The sequence below is a fragment of the Morus notabilis genome, unplaced genomic scaffold, assembly GCF_000414095.1.
Source record: "Morus notabilis unplaced genomic scaffold, ASM41409v2 Scaffold2144, whole genome shotgun sequence".
NCBI lineage: Eukaryota > Viridiplantae > Streptophyta > Magnoliopsida > Rosales > Moraceae > Morus > Morus notabilis.
The window spans coordinates 59,225-74,953 of record NW_010366772.1 but is presented as its reverse complement, the minus strand read 5'-3'; the positions used below and the strand labels follow the sequence as shown (position 1 = coordinate 74,953).

General features: G+C 32.7%; 1 protein-coding gene across 7 annotated transcripts; it reads right to left on the bottom strand.

Annotated features, from left to right (window-relative positions):
- Positions 1-2,100: 2,100 nt before the first annotated feature.
- On the bottom strand, positions 2,101-13,372 carry LOC21390075 (probable WRKY transcription factor 57). 7 transcript variants are annotated; one of them, XR_002903341.1, is made up of 5 exons: positions 12,631-13,372; positions 10,730-10,873; positions 9,108-9,502; positions 6,996-7,241; positions 2,101-2,164 (listed from the first exon to the last, which is right to left on the bottom strand). XR_002903341.1 is itself a non-coding variant. In XM_024174101.1 (4 exons), the coding sequence occupies exons 1-3, from the start codon at positions 13,026-13,028 to the stop codon at positions 9,115-9,117; spliced, it is 930 nt and encodes a 309-aa protein (XP_024029869.1). In that variant the 5' UTR covers positions 13,029-13,372; the 3' UTR covers positions 6,719-7,241; positions 9,099-9,114. The 7 variants fall into 7 exon arrangements, 5 of the variants coding, with proteins under 5 accessions (XP_024029869.1, XP_024029872.1, XP_024029871.1 ...); XR_002903340.1 differs by lacking the exon at positions 2,101-2,164 and adding an exon at positions 6,014-6,261; XM_024174101.1 differs by lacking the exon at positions 2,101-2,164 and having other exon boundaries at positions 6,719-7,241; positions 9,099-9,502.
- Between the last annotated feature and the right edge of the window lie 2,357 nt (positions 13,373-15,729).

Here is a 15,729-nt window from a genome sequence, read left to right as displayed (position 1 = left end):
AGGCATGAGTCTGTAAATTCTGCAGAAAAATCAGAACGTTTTGATCTGGTGTGACATATTTTTGGAGGCCTTAATTAACCCGAAACTAAGCTTATAATACCTCTTTAGAAAGCCCTAGATGTCTACTTTGATTAGGCACTACTTTTGTAATTTTTGAAGATACATAGAATATTTTGTGAATATTCTCGTAGCAGTCGTCAAAGCTACCATTTTCTGAAATTGATAAAATAAAGAACTAAGGCTCTTAATTTTTCAAACAGGAGTGCTGCACCCAAACCACATTTTGCTAATATTTAGAACACGTTATTAGTGATATGTGAGAGTTGGAATCACCTCATTTAGAGTTTTGTAGCCTGAGTTGTGCGCATAGGAAGTTTCGTATAGAAACTTTCTAAAAGCTGTCAAAAATAGAAAAAACAGAATTTTAATTTCTTAAGAACTATTTTTGAAGTACTTAGAAAGGTCAGATTTAGGCATATGTAGCTTATTCGAAAGATATACATGTCTACTTTGTTTTGGAGTTAATTTTGAAATTTTTGGAGATATAGAAAATATTTTATGAATTTTCCCGTCAGGATCGACGAATCTACGAATTTCTAATTCTTAGGAGAATATGATTATGAGTTAGAAATTGATTTATGGCTGAGCTATTGAGCTTTAATAACGATGGTCAATTTGTTTATTTTGGACAGTAGAAAGGAAAATGAATAAGGGAAGCGAAGAGAGTTAAACTCGGATTTTGCTAAGCAACTCATGTAAGTAGAGTATGGCTTCTCTGCAGCACCTGTAAACTTTGTTTGATAGACTTTTTATGGAATGTCTAATATGCTATTATGTGAATTTTTATGACATTGTCAATGTGTATATTTTGTGAAGGCATGCCTGTGCTAGTATATTGTACACAAGGTAGAACATCACGCTGATTGTTAAATTGCTTGTGATTGAGCATATGATATCATGCATGATAGGCCAGTACTGCCAAGTCTTCAAAGGACTCCTGTTGTGATATTGTGATTAATGAAATTGTGATTGAGGCGTGCAAATCTCTCGAGCCAAGTGGGTGATGACAAAGACTATATTATGATATTGTGATTTTCATTGCGCTGATCGTTCCTTCAAGCCATGTGGGTGATGACGGGGAACCTGATATTATGATTTGAGAAATTGGCATGTGGTCAAATTGTGAAAAAGCCGGCGGTAGTACCGGGAGGGCCCTAGAGAAATATAGTGCATGTGCATAAAGTGTTAGAATTGATTGGCATAAGTTACCTAGGATGTTGTGATGCATGCGTATGTTAAAATGAGATTGTGTAATTGTAGCTCTACTTATTGAGCATGTAGCTCATTAAAGTTTGCTTTGTGTTGTAGGTAAAGGTAAGAATAAGGTAGAACAGTAAGCAGGGGAGTTTGCGTCGTTGACCGTTGTACATATTGTCAGACCGAAGAAGCTGCATGCGTATTATTTTGGGTTTGTAAATACATATGTTTTGGGGTTAAACTCATAAACATTGGATGACTGTATAATTATAATTATGGCTAAAAAAGATGATAAGAATGGTGTATTAACGAAATCTTGTTTAAGCGAAAATTTTGAAACACCCAAATTTTTGCATAAGTGAAAAGTGAAGGTTAGTTATTGTGGCACATCCTTAGGATTAATAGTAAGTAAGGCTTGAAAAGAGATGGTATATGGGGTGTCACACAGACGTGTGACGACGTGAAATAGGATGACAGGATACCGACTCTGATACCTACTGTAACGACCCTACTTACATGGTCATGACTTAACTACATAATCTTAAACTTAACTTAAAATACTCATATTTTTTTAAATGAAATAATAATTTCGTAAAACATATTAATAACAATTCATAAAACATTTTGTAACTTAAATTTAAATCCTCTAAGATGAATTTAAATTAGAAATCTTTATGAATTTGTATTTCAAATACTTTTTAAAACCTTTCTAAACTAAGGTTGTATAATTACAACCTTGGTCTTCAATAACATACATGCATATACACTTAAATCTCATGAATCGTAAACACATAATTTTATTTAATCTTACTGCAGAAGATTTATGTATGAACGGTATCCATTCCCTTCTCCACCCTTCGTGCACCGCTCGCCACTGCCTGTCGAGAGTTGCTGATAGGTTTCTTACCTACAACATGAACATATCTAAATGAGCTTTCGCTCAACAAGTAGAAACTACATCTCGCAAAACAATTGTGAATATATATACTAAAATATGCATGTTCCAGTTATACTTAATTATGATAATATCTTATTGAACTCTTATTAACTTACTAAACTGATGGGCCAGAGTGTTCATACCAATTACGCACGATCATCAGGAAGTTAGGGTTCGCGAAGGTCCCTAAACATACCCTAATTATACTAAAAAGAATACCTCCCTCGTGGAGGATTCTAAATCTATACTCAAGTTGAATATCTCCCTTGCGGAGAATTTGCTTACCTCCCTCGCGGAGGCTGCTATGACACTTAATTTCATTTTTATAAGTTTCACTGGACTTATAAGTGAGTATGCAGTATGACATGACATTACACACTATAACACAATGTAATTTCTTATGAATTTATCTGGTTATACTTGATGGGCCCTAGTGCTCGTACCAATTGCGTAATATCATTGCGGAGTTGGGGTTCGCAAGGTCCCAACAACACCGTGATCTTGAAACATGAGTGCCTCCCCTTAGGTTGAGATGACTTGAATTCTCCCCTTAGGTCGAGAAAATTGAACTTGAACATGTGCCTCCCTTTAGGTCAGGAGGTTAGTATAACACTCTTAACTTTTTTGTTTCACTTGTCTTATTTTGTGTATGCAGTATGACATATTACTACATAACATCACCTTAATAGACGTAATCATACTTAGCATAAGATGAGTCTGCGATCGGAAGCTTCAGGTATTTTTGAGTATTTTCAAAACTTTGGCCGGTGAGTGCGGCTTCGTTTGGAGGACTTAGCGGCCACATAAAACCATTCCGAGTTAGCTCGATGAGAGCTTTGCATTGATGTTGGAGGTGTCAAAAATTGACACCAGAATAGTGATCGGAGGTAGGCTGCCATGAACGGTGAAGGATGAGAAATGAGAGAGAGAGAGAGAGTGTGTGTGTGTGTGTGAGTGACGTGAAAATGTGAGAGATGAGAGAGAAACGTGGAGCAGCTCATAATTTCCTCACCTACCACGTCAAATCAGTGTTAAATCTCGTCCTTTGATCTTATCCTCAAAGATTCCCTCTAAATAGATATAATTTGTATTGACTTGGAGGTGATTACTTAGCCAACAGGAAAATTTGATTTTCCGACGGGTCTTTTTTCTACCTGCTCACTTGCAGTTTGTTATTAATCTCTGAATAATTCGATATTGATTTAAATTCTTAATGATGTATTAAAATTGGACGGCATTACATCTTAAATTATTTCTGAATTATATAAACTCTAAACTTGATTCTTCTCTGTATTTTGTATCGGTAAAGATATAATCACTGATAGTGTTAATTTCTGAGCTCGGATAACATTTTTATATCGAAAATGCTATTCGCATAACGCTGATTTAACTAATTGGTAATTAAGGACTTCTTCAGTGTTAGAGTGTTTCTTGGCACACTAGTAACATTGTATTACACTTGAAAATTTTTATAATTAAAATTCTCAAGATATTTTTGAATTAAAATTCCTTATGCCTTAAATCACAGTGAGAATTATCAACCGAACTATTTAATCACGAAAAGTGAGTTTAACTTAAAACTTACTATAGAATTTTAGAATATTAATATTAATTATATAAATCTTTTAGTCGCAAAAATAAAAAATGATAATATGAGAAAATCCTTAACTTAAATATGTAAATTATATTATTTAAATTTTAAGATTTTTTCAGTCATTATATAATTCATAGTCAATGGTAAATTAAAAAGTGAATAAATTTACTAATAGCTTCCCTAATATGTTCTAAACGAAATTTGGTAAATGGTAATCACAGTAATGAGTAGTAAACCGAAAAAAAAAAAAAAAAAGAAAAAAAAAAGAGTAATGACTTGTGAGTAAAGGTAATCTCACGTACGAGATTGGTGAGGGCGAGTACAGTGAGAAATAACCTGCAACAATTTCGGTTTTTTTATTTTTATTATTTATATAAGGAATAAATATGGAGCTGAGACTGCAGGAACTAGAGTGGTGGGGGACACATAACTGTCTTAACGGTCAAAAGGGAAATCTGCGGAAGGATCCCCTATGAAACGGACACGCATATGCATTCACGCCCGCACATCACGCCTAGGAAAGCGGGGGTCCTTTTTAATAGATTGAAAGTTTCACCGTCACATTTTGGCGGGAAACCCGCAGCCCTTCAGGGCATGTATATCGGACACGTGTCAGTCAGAGCAAGTGGGTTCTGTTTGATATTCTTTATTTATTTACTAGATAAAGGGTCGGTTTAGTTAGATTGAAAGTGTCAGTCATACGTGATTTTATATTAAAATTTTTTACTATAATAAAAAAATTAGATATAATTATTTGTGATAACATTTTATTATAGTAAAATTTAAATTTTAAATTTAAATCGGTAAAATGAACGGGACCAAAATCATTACCATGAGACTGATTTTTAAGACATATAATAACTAAACTGCATTTTTCATTAGTTAAACAGAAACTAATAACTTTTAAAATATTTTCTTAAAACATTTTAATTTATTGTGATCGTTTAACTTTTGAATGTTTTAAAGTAATTTTAGATTTTTTTTTCTTAAAATTACTAGTTTATTATTAATTAGTGAGAATAGTATAATGAACATTTTATATCTTTAAAAACAGTTTTAAGGTATCAAAAGAACATTTTTTTAAAGGTGAATGTACCGTTTTAATATTATTAACAACACAGATGTTTTATTATAACAGAAGTTACCAAAATGATTTTATCTCTTTACTTATTAAGGATGTTGGCACTTCATGAGAATTAATTTTTTGTTTATTTTTATTTTTTTAAAAATTGCTTAATGCTCACTTATTCTTGAGGTTATTTAAATGTTAAAGTGAAAATAAAAGGGAGAATGTAGTAAATAGTAAATTTATGAAACTAAATTAAGTAAATAGCATATTTTAAAATTATTTAAAATAAATAGCAATTTACGTAGTAAATGAATTATTTACCGCGTGAATGGTTCATTTATGGCTAGTAAAAATATTTTTTCACGTAAAATTTTTGTATGACTGGTAAAAACATTTTTTTCTATGTAAATAAAGATTTTTAAAGATTTTTTTTACCACGTAAGGTATTTTTTACCGATCATAAATGCATTTACATAATAAGTAATTCATTTACCACTTACGCTACTATTTATTTTAAATAATTTTAAAATATGTTATTTACTTAATGTAGTTTCAAAAATATACTATTTACTACAATTTCTCAAAATTTTCACAAAATAGAATATCCATCAGCCCATGGTTACAAATATAATTTAATGATAATTTTGCATATGACTCTACCATAAAGTATAAAATTTGAATCCTCCATACAAATTAAAAAAAAATCCGCTGTAATTTTGCATATGTACGTACATGTACATTTTGCGTTCTATATAATTAGCTTTCATTCATATAACGAGTAGATCGACAGAGATTTATGCGAGGTACTACTCTGTTTAAAAATAGTAACTGGCTATTTAAGTTTTTTTAAATGAAAAAATATTGCGCTAATTAAGCCGTACTTTGTCTACAGCCTTTTGTCTAGACTACAAAAACTACACCCATATATCACGGTTAAAAAAAAAAGATCATGAAATTGGTGACTAAAACCACCCACTCAATTATCATCCTTAAAGTTGTAATATTTTATTTCAAAATAAATGAATTGCATAAATCATATTTATTAGTTGTCATATATAATCAGCAGTCGCAGCTATAATTAATAACAAAAGAGAAATATATATATATATATATATGTAACTCTCGATAATAATTATTAATTCTAGCTAGACAAGGATGTGATCCGTAATTAGTTCATTGTCTAATCGGTGGTTAATACGTCTATTATCATAAAACTAAAAATGGAAGGAAAAAGGAAAAAGGCAATTAGGCAACAGTGAAGTGAATGGTGTAAAGTGGGGAGCACAAAATTCCTAATCTCGATCTACTCGAGCCAATGACGAAGAAGACAGAAAAGAAGGACAAAAGGTCACTGGGCTAATAAAGTCGTCCACGTTATGATCATGTTGAATTGGTAACGTAAACCTGAAGAAAAAGATAATAATAAAAAAAAGCAGGAGTGAAAAAAGCTATATGTCGGCTGACTCTGAATCAATAGCAACATATTTGCATGGAACTCCACGCAAACTCACCAGCGCAACCGGCAGATTTCTCACAGTAATGCTGCTACTTTTCCTTCAATTTTTTTTTTTTTTTTCTTTTTTTAACCATCATGAAGCAAAGAGAAATCCAAAGATATTGAACCAAATAAATAAAGCAGACGATCTAATATCTACCTATACCTTTGGTGATATTCTTCTAATCAGTGCCGAGGAAAAAGTAAGGAGAAAAAAAGGGCAAAAAAAAAAAAAGATGATAATCATCTGGTTCTCCTGAAAAAGATATAAAAAAATATATATATATATATATATATATACATACGCACACATTTATGTTAGAGATAGTGAGAGCTCTATGAGTAAAGGAGGTGCTATACATATATACATATATTAATTGTCTCGCTGGCTAGCTAGCTACCTTCAAAAAGGAACTGCAAAGCAGCTTTCAAAGATATTATATATATGATGCCTATAATCAATAATATTCTTGGTAGTGAAGCAAATTAGAAGGAAATAGAGATAATTAAGCTAGCTCAATATGATATACTTATATAGACATAGAGGATGGATGAATAATATCAAAATGGCAATCTGAATTAAAGTTTTGATATTCATGATCATGAGAGTGAAGGTGGAGTGGACCACACATGTGATGAGTACCTGATAAGGCCATGCGCATGAATATACATGAGATACGGAAACTCAGTGATGATCATATGTATTTATATGGATCAGGAAAAGTGTTATCCAGTACTTTGACAGTTGACAAAGACCTCGCCCGTTTTCTCGATTCTTGAAACTAGCACCATTTGGGGATCGGATCAGATAATATTATAGACATGGTACGTTGTCGCTGGTCAAAAAAATGTGAAACATTTACTGTTTGAGATCATCCGCATGCAATGCCTACAAAAGCTTTCTGTGCTTAGTAAAACATTACAGGAAGATTTAGGTTAACTACTGTTATATATACATATACGATGAAAACATCAGTAAAATGTTGGATGTAATGATGACAATATATAAAGGCCTTATTTACTATGATTAATTATTTTTTTGCCGGATTAATTTCATAAATGCCATAAATGCCACATGAACTTTATGTTTCAATATATCCCTGAATTTTGAAAATGGTTTGTCTAGCCCCTAGAAGCAAGAAAAAAAATTGGTTCAAAACACCTTATGAACTAATGTTATCTCATAAATGCCCCATAAAGTATTGATTTTGAATCAACTTGCTCTCTGATTTTTAAAAAAAATAGTGGGGCAAGTTGAAACAAATTAGTGATTTAAAGGACAAGCTGACTTAAAATCAATAGCTAGTTTAATTAAGAGGTATTTATAAGAGTTCAAGTAATGTCACATTATCATTTTGTTAGTCTTATAATTGTAAGTAGGATACATAATTCAGAGGATGAAATGAATACTTTTCAAAATTCAGATGACATGTAAAAACAAGATACAAAATTCAGAGGTATATGAAATTAATTCTTTTTCATCATAATATTTTATTTGTCTATCATTTTTTTAAAAAATTTTGACACATGTCTTAAACTGAATTTGCACTTAGTTCATATAAAGCTTCCCAAATAAACAGAAGGACTTTATGCAATCAAGCATGGTAAACAAGAGAACACAATTAGAAAGGTAAGCGGTTTTATGGATAATATCAGCCACATATATGAACTTATTGCGCTGAAATTTTCTAGTAATTTTTTTTTTATTTTTTTTAAAAAACAACTTCATAGTAGTCATGTTTTTCGTCTTTATAAATACTGGACTTTCCAGCAGTGAGAATTGGTACATGTCAGGTTGTAAATCGACTTTCAGGAAATGTGTTAGAAATTTTCAAATGAATAGCACTAATTAAAGCTCTATTGATAAAGTCACGCGTGCTTCATATGGACAAGTTGTTTTATATAATTTATCAACAACGAAGATTCAACTTGCATCTTTTTTCGTTGAAAAAAGAGCTAGCTAGACAACTGAAATTAGTCATATATGAGAACATTCCAGTGATTTTAACAAATCTCTTCACTAAAGTTGTGTCCTTTTGCTGAACGAAAAGCTGCCGAGGGATGCACGATAAGCAAACATTATAAAGTGGGCAATTTCAATCACAGATAAGATATATAGTCCACAAGTAGTAGATCCCGCGTAACAGTCACAGAGATATGTTTCTAGCCAATGAGAACTACATGATTTTGGTAATGATGCATCGCCACAGGGAAACAATATAAGTACACAGTTCACATCACAATTTAGAAATTGGCCCTACCATATATGCAATTACCCATTAATTAAGTATTCACCACTATTCACTGTCTCATCGGTTCCTCACATCACATACATTTTGCTTTGAGATGGATGGTCTAGTTCTAGCAGCTAGCTATCGATACAATTTTTTCATATATATAGGGATTAATTTTGTGGTGAGAAATACTTTACTAATAATAGTCATGAATATTTCTATATAGATTGTCAAATTTTCATTTGAATATCATATTATTTGATTGATCAGTGATGTCTTCAGAATTAATGCGCACCACTAATTAGAGAGCTCATATGCAAATTTAGGAGCTAACTAATAATGACCAATGATCATCGGAAGAATAAAGTACTATAAAAAGCTTATATATCTCACTGATTTGCTAATTCATCAAGCAAATAAAAGACTAGCTACCGGTATATTTAGAGATGTGAATGCATATTCTTCATCTAATTTCAATTTAATATGATTGGAGTAGAGATTAGACGACATACTCTTTTTACCTTATGATCACCTACTACGCATTCCATGAGGCACAATATCTCCAAGCAATCCCTCATCCGTAACCTGTACTGGAGTACTTGTACTCTCTTGCACTGCTACATGGGAGTCTCCAGCTTCGCTAGGCACTTGGTTGGACTGGATCATGGTAACGGGAGTATGATCATTTTCCGATCTGGGCAACGGATGAATCGTCGGATAATAGAACTTCGAGTCAGGCGGCAGCAACTGCCCAGGGAAGGCGGTTTCATGAGCGATAATTCCACCTCTAGGGAAGCCTACCGTGTGATGACAGTGTTGGCCTTCGTATGTTGTGATGACGATGGTGGGATCTTCAGAAGAACGCTCTACCCTTTTCTTCACAATGCATTTGCTATTTGTGCAGCGATAATAGCTCCTGCAAAACATGATAATTAAGGCCGTAAGATTTTGCGCATCGTTATAAGCTGGAAACCATTTTATTTTAAATTTTAATCAAAGTACGGATTCTTTGAGCCACATACATAAATATATAATCAAACCATTTGTTTTAAATGTTAATCAAAAGACTGATTCTTTGAGCCACATACATAAATGTATAATCAATTATTCGGATGCCCGAACTTGTTCTTCTTTACGATTTCTTTTGCTATAATACGCAACTATATGCGTATAGGACGGCATTTAGCCTAATGCATAATTGAGAATCAAATTACTTGCATGGAATAATTGTCCAATTAAGACTATCCTATTACTCTATTAAGTACCAAAAACAATAAAAAAGCGCAATGAACTCACAAGATAAATATTCAGCCAAAAAAAAAAAAAAAAACTCAAAAGATAAAAATTATACAACAAGATTTAATCAAACTGTTTGTATCAAAAGCAAGAATTTGAGGAAGTAGGGAATCGTAGTCATACAACAAAAAAATTCATTAAAAACATTCATAATGTAAAGAACGTTATTAAGAAGGATTCAAATGCAACTAATTTCTCTCACATATGAAGGTCAAGAAATATTATACATAGAAAAGAGTTCCACCAATATGTTAGCAATCAAATCTTTTCACCTGCTAAAGAAGAGACAAATCATATTACTAGTATTTATATTTGTATAAATATTTTTAGTCGACTTTATAAAATATGTGAATGTAAAAATGTATTGCAAGCAATGAGTAAAAAGGCTAGATATCACTTGAGCTGTATATATTCCTCCCTTTTTTATTACATTTGTTATTTATTCGGACCAACACGTGCCATACTTTATCAAAATCTATCTTTTATGAATTCAACCTATCCAACAAAAATTATTTTTCTATTACTAATCACGGGATAACTACTGTTGGAATGAGTTTCACATAGATGGGATGTATTCAATTCCTTGGTACTAATCACCTCTTTTCCTCGGTTTATAATTAAAATATATATATTTATCATCAAGGAAACAAGAAAAGTATGAACTACGCATACTGTCTATCAATTTGAAAGAAGTCGAAATAGAATTCATACAAGAAAAATATTTGTGTTCACGCAACTTGAAATCTAAACAACTGGAAAAGGACCTATAAGATAAATAGATAATTGAATAATTCGCTCAAGAGAGGTCATTTCATTTCATTTACAGAGATAATATTTGTTTGCATACCTTGGAAAGGGACTATTTTTAACAGCCTTCTGTCCATATTTCCGCCAACGGTAGCCATCCTCAAGATGATCAACTTCGCTCTTCGTCATAAAAGCAAATCGTGGCTGCTGAATTCGCTTCTGCCCTTTCTTTTTTACCTTGTTTCTGCATACCGAATTAAATTTATCAAAACAAAAACACCCTCAATCTCAAATATTAACATAAAATCACGCGTATATCATCTTGGGTATCAGATGAATTTGTTACTTAAACTAAATGAATGGTTATAGGAAAAAAGTACTCATGCATTATGAAGCGCTGTAAAAACGTAGGAGTGCATAAACACTCGTTTCTTCTTTAGGATAAACACAAAATGTTTCTCTTAGAAGTGAAAAATTAGACAGAAACTCTTTTTTTTTTTTTTAAAAAGAAAAAAGAAATATGGGAAATGAAAAGAAGCTAATAAAAATGTCACTATACATGAACTGACTGCTCGTTAGCAATAATTTAGAAATTAGGTGAAAAGCTCTAATCAACAAACAAATAAAAAAAAGAATTTTAAGCACAAAAATAGTATTATCGTGAGACAGCAGGAAGTACTGCGCTGCGGTGACAATAAATGGACTATATTTAAATCATGTACTAATAGTATTGGCGGAATTTGAAAAAGAAATACTGTATTAATAGTTCCAAACAGGCATTGTACACATAATATATCACGAATCACTTCAGTGCTTCAAATATAAAGTCAAAATTCAATGTATGTTCATTGATCACTTTCATGCTTTGCCATGACTCAAATTTAATGTTATGATGGAGTACTACTCCATACGTGTATAAATCATTTGTCATGCACATAAATGAGAATGTGATACTATATATGTACGCCAAAAAGTTGCCCACTAGCTAATTAAGCAAACAGAAAACCAAACTTTTCCCGAATAAGGAGAGATAGTGCACTGCATTAATCAATCATGTAAATTTGTGTGTGTGTAGTAAAATTTCCATAGCCAAAAATACAAATGATATCAACAACGAGAAACCCTTAAACAATGAATCAAAAACTCAAAGCAAGCCCATACAAAGACATGAAGAAAGAATTTTTATGGGTAATAAGAGTAAATTGTTAACCAAGACATGGTTTTAAGGAGCATTACGTAATGCAAACTCGAACACAAAATCACATTTAGCCATAAACGATGCAAATGTTGGTGCACTTACAAACTACAAGTTTTATCTTAAATAAGAAAACAACAAAGACCGTGAAGGAAAGCCAATTATTTAACATTCATGTTGGAATAAAAAGGTAATTAATTAGTATCTTGCTGCTAAAAAGTAATGTGTAAATAACTGAAAAAGTTGAGAAATTTTTGTTCCCTATTACCTTTTTTTCCCCCACTATATTCTCGACTTTTCCCCACACAATTTTACGTAATTTATCAGAAAAGAAAATTAAAAATTAGGACCCACAAGCACACGGTTTTATTCCCAAAACCTGAAAGCAAAACTTATTAAAAAAAAAAAAAAAGGAAGAAGAATTTACTGCCCGCCATCCCCGCCGCAATAGCGGCGGTGCTGAGGAGGTTAAAGTAAATTTAAAAACCCAGAAAAGCCCCTTTGTTTATCTCAATTTCCCTTTTGCTGACCTATTTTTTCTTTTTTTTTTTTTTTTATTGAGTAACGAAATTACGAAAGTCCCTTCCTTCCACAACTTGCATGAGCGGTGTGGTACTTGTGACACCTTTTTTTTTTTTTTTTTTTTCACGAGCGTACGAACGCGAAATTGCACTGTCGCTCTCTCTTCCTAAGCATGCTAACCTAGCTAGCTATTAGCTAAATTCCGATTTCCGTTTTATTACAAAAAACCAACCCGTCATTTAGCCCAACAAAAACAAGTTAATTTACGGTTTTAGCCCACTCACGGTATAACCTCCGGCGGCGGTTTTCCGCCGGAGCTTGTGGACTTCTCCGGCGGATCCTCGCTCGAGCTCGAAGACACCGACGGATTATTCGACGCAGATCCGACCGGATCGCTAGCCGCTCCGCCGCCGCTACACTCCGCCGCCAAATCTGACCTCTCTTCCATGGCGAAGGCGGCCGCGTTCGTCCCGTCCAAGCTCCCAAACCGGTCGTGCTGGGCGGCGCCGAGGCTGGCCTCATCCTCCTCCGCTGGAAAACTCCACCCGAACTCGCTTAATATGGTGCTCTCCCTGTCACCGGAGGAGAAGAAGAAGCCGCCGTCGCCTCCGAGCTGAGTCCAGCTCGACTCGGCTGTGAAATCGGGGCCTAGATCGGATTTCTCTCCTCCGTCGTCGTCCATGTATAATTACGAGCGATCCAGAAGATCCAAGACCTAGATCCGTCGAACCGAATTCACGCTTCAATTAGCTCCAAAACAGTCGCGATAAAGAGAGAAAGAGAGCTAGGGTTTTCTGGTTATGGAAAGGACGCGTAGTTTTTGGGAGGGACATGGAAGGGATTGACTCGCAAATACACAGTTAGATACAATACATACAGAGAGAGAGAGAGAGAGAGAGAGAGAGAGAGATAAGAAGAGAATCAGAGTGAGAGAGTGAGAGAGAGAGAGAGGAGAGAGGAGAGAGAAAGAAAAAGATAAGTTAGAAACGTCGCCGTCAAGAAGCTCTGATGGGGGTAGTAGTACGGGAGGGGCTGATATTTGAGCATGGAGAGAGGGAAGAGGGGAGGGAAGTGGACCCCACGCGCATGAATAAATGAGTGAGAGAGTGAGGGAGATACTTTGGGACGTGACGGTACACGCTGTTCCTCTCTCTACCTATTCTTCTCTTCCACTAATTTAACCAATTAAACCACAGAGTGTTTATCTTACATTTTCTTTTCTTTTTCTTTTTTTTTTCCATTTAAATACGGTACATCTTTCTCTCTCTCTCTCTCTTTTTCTATAATGGAAAAATCTCTTTCGTTAAGTACACATTTTTTCCTTTAAAAAAAAAAGAAAAAAAAAGAGTACACATTTTTTTGCTACTCTTTAGCAGTTGGAGGGGGCTTAAAAAAAATTTTACTCACTTTTTTTTAGTAGTTTATCTTTTTGGTTCGCTAGTTTACATTTTTTGATTTGAACTTTTTGATTCAAATTATGTAATTTAAATTATAATTTGAATTAATGATTAAATGTGTAGTTAAAATTTTAATTAAACAGATAATAAAATTTAAATTTATATTTAATAGGTGTAAAAAGTAAAAAAAGTATGCACTATTTTAGTGTTTAAAAATGGTTTGAATGTTTGAATTTGAGGGGAGAGTTTAAACTCTAAGTTATACCGTTCAACTTAGTTCAAATGGGGAATATAATTCAAATTGCATGCTTATTAAACACCAATAAACTGTGCTCACCGTTCAAACTGAGTTGAATTGAACTAAACCAATGAAACAAACTGGGGCTAAAAATATTTTCTAATGTCCAATAACTAAAAAATAAATAAAGCATGTGAGAAAATTGGTGACTCACTCTTTGATTTCATCATTCTAAGATTTTTACCCTTTACTTTTAATTAATACAATTTCACTAATATAATTGTTTGAGTAAAAGTCTTCGATTAAATAAGTAAAAATCTATACATTTTAAGGAGTATTTGTCTTCTTTTTCTAAACCATATACACCTAGAGCTATCAATTTAGCATAGGCAAAATAGCCTGACCCGATCCAGTTCTTTCACATAGGCTTGGACCCCAATCCGGATCAGGTGAAATTAAGCTAGGCCTAGAAACCTAATCGGATTGGGCTCGGGTTTCTTTATGAGAAAATTTTTAATTTATCTTTAAAAGTACATAGTCTCGATTTTGAATCCTTACATCGTGATTAGTACCATTTTATTAATATAATTATTTGATTAATAAATTATTGTTTTTAAAGACTAAAAAGTATATTAATTAAAAGTAAATAATACAAATTAAAATTTATATATTTTTAAGCTATATTTATCCAGATTTCTCATATATATATATATATATATAATCTCCATTTTTTCTTACAAAAATTATGGGCCGGTTTAGGCAGGACTTTCAGGCAGGATTGGATCGATCATACGCTCATAAAGGTTGGCCTAGCTATAGTTTGATTTCACATTCCGAGTCAAGCAGCCAAATTGACAGTTCTAAAAATAGAGAAATAGTAGAAAATAGGTCAATATGAAAAACTTAAAAAAGTATATAGATTAATTTTTAGTTATAGAAATTAATAGGTCATAACTTGTTAAGTTATGGACAAACTTGTCAAGTTATGGTTCATAAACAGACAAATTATAGACAATTATGGAAAATAACTTGTCAGGTTATGGTTCATAACCAGACAAGTTATGAACGAAAACACTAATTTAGCCTATTTATTAACTTATGTAAACTATTGGCCTATTAATTTTAATGCATCTCAAGTCTTGACCTATTTCTCTCTTTCTCTCCTAAAAATAATGAGATGTATCATAATGCTTTGTTTTTAAAAAAGAAATTGGTCTATTATTGATTGATCGGTAAATTGTTATCGGACCAGTAAATTATTGATTGACATTAGTTGAAAACTTATCGGTAAAATAAGCGATTGGTTTGATTGCCACAAGTAATTAGTTATTCACAGATTGAAAATTTTTTCAAGAGACGATTATTTTCTTAATTTAACAAAATTTGGGATATATATTAAAATAATACTCTACAATATGTCAGTTTCCTACATATCCAAAGAAGTTATTTTCGTAGAAGTTGATTTATCAGGTAAATTCAAGTTGCTCTATGAAGGCCGCGAGCATCCGAAGCCAATTTGGTGATTCGGCTTACATTTTCTCTTTTTTTTTTGTTTTTTTTTTTGTTTCCTTGTTTGTGTCCTTTTAATAATTTTATATCACGTCCATTAAAATATTTTAACAGATATGATCTTTTAAGTGATGTGTTATCATATTTTAATTGTTATGGTATTTCAATTAATGTGGGGTGGTATTATTTAGAAGAGATAAAATAGAATAGGAATAAGGGAAGATGAGTCTAATCCATAT

What these genes read in the sequence shown, in the direction of transcription:
- LOC21390075 (XM_024174101.1), bottom strand. Translation starts at nt 13,028, where the DNA reads ATGGACGACGACGGAGGAGAGAAATCCGATCTAGGCCCCGATTTCACA. An exon ending in CCGCCGCCGGAGGTTATACC is followed by an intron (nt 10,874 to 12,630) that starts GTGAGTGGGCTA and finishes TTCGGTATGCAG; the next exon opens with AAACAAGGTAAAAAAGAAAG. An exon ending in AAAAATAGTCCCTTTCCAAG is followed by an intron (nt 9,503 to 10,729) that starts GTATGCAAACAA and finishes CATGTTTTGCAG; the next exon opens with GAGCTATTATCGCTGCACAA.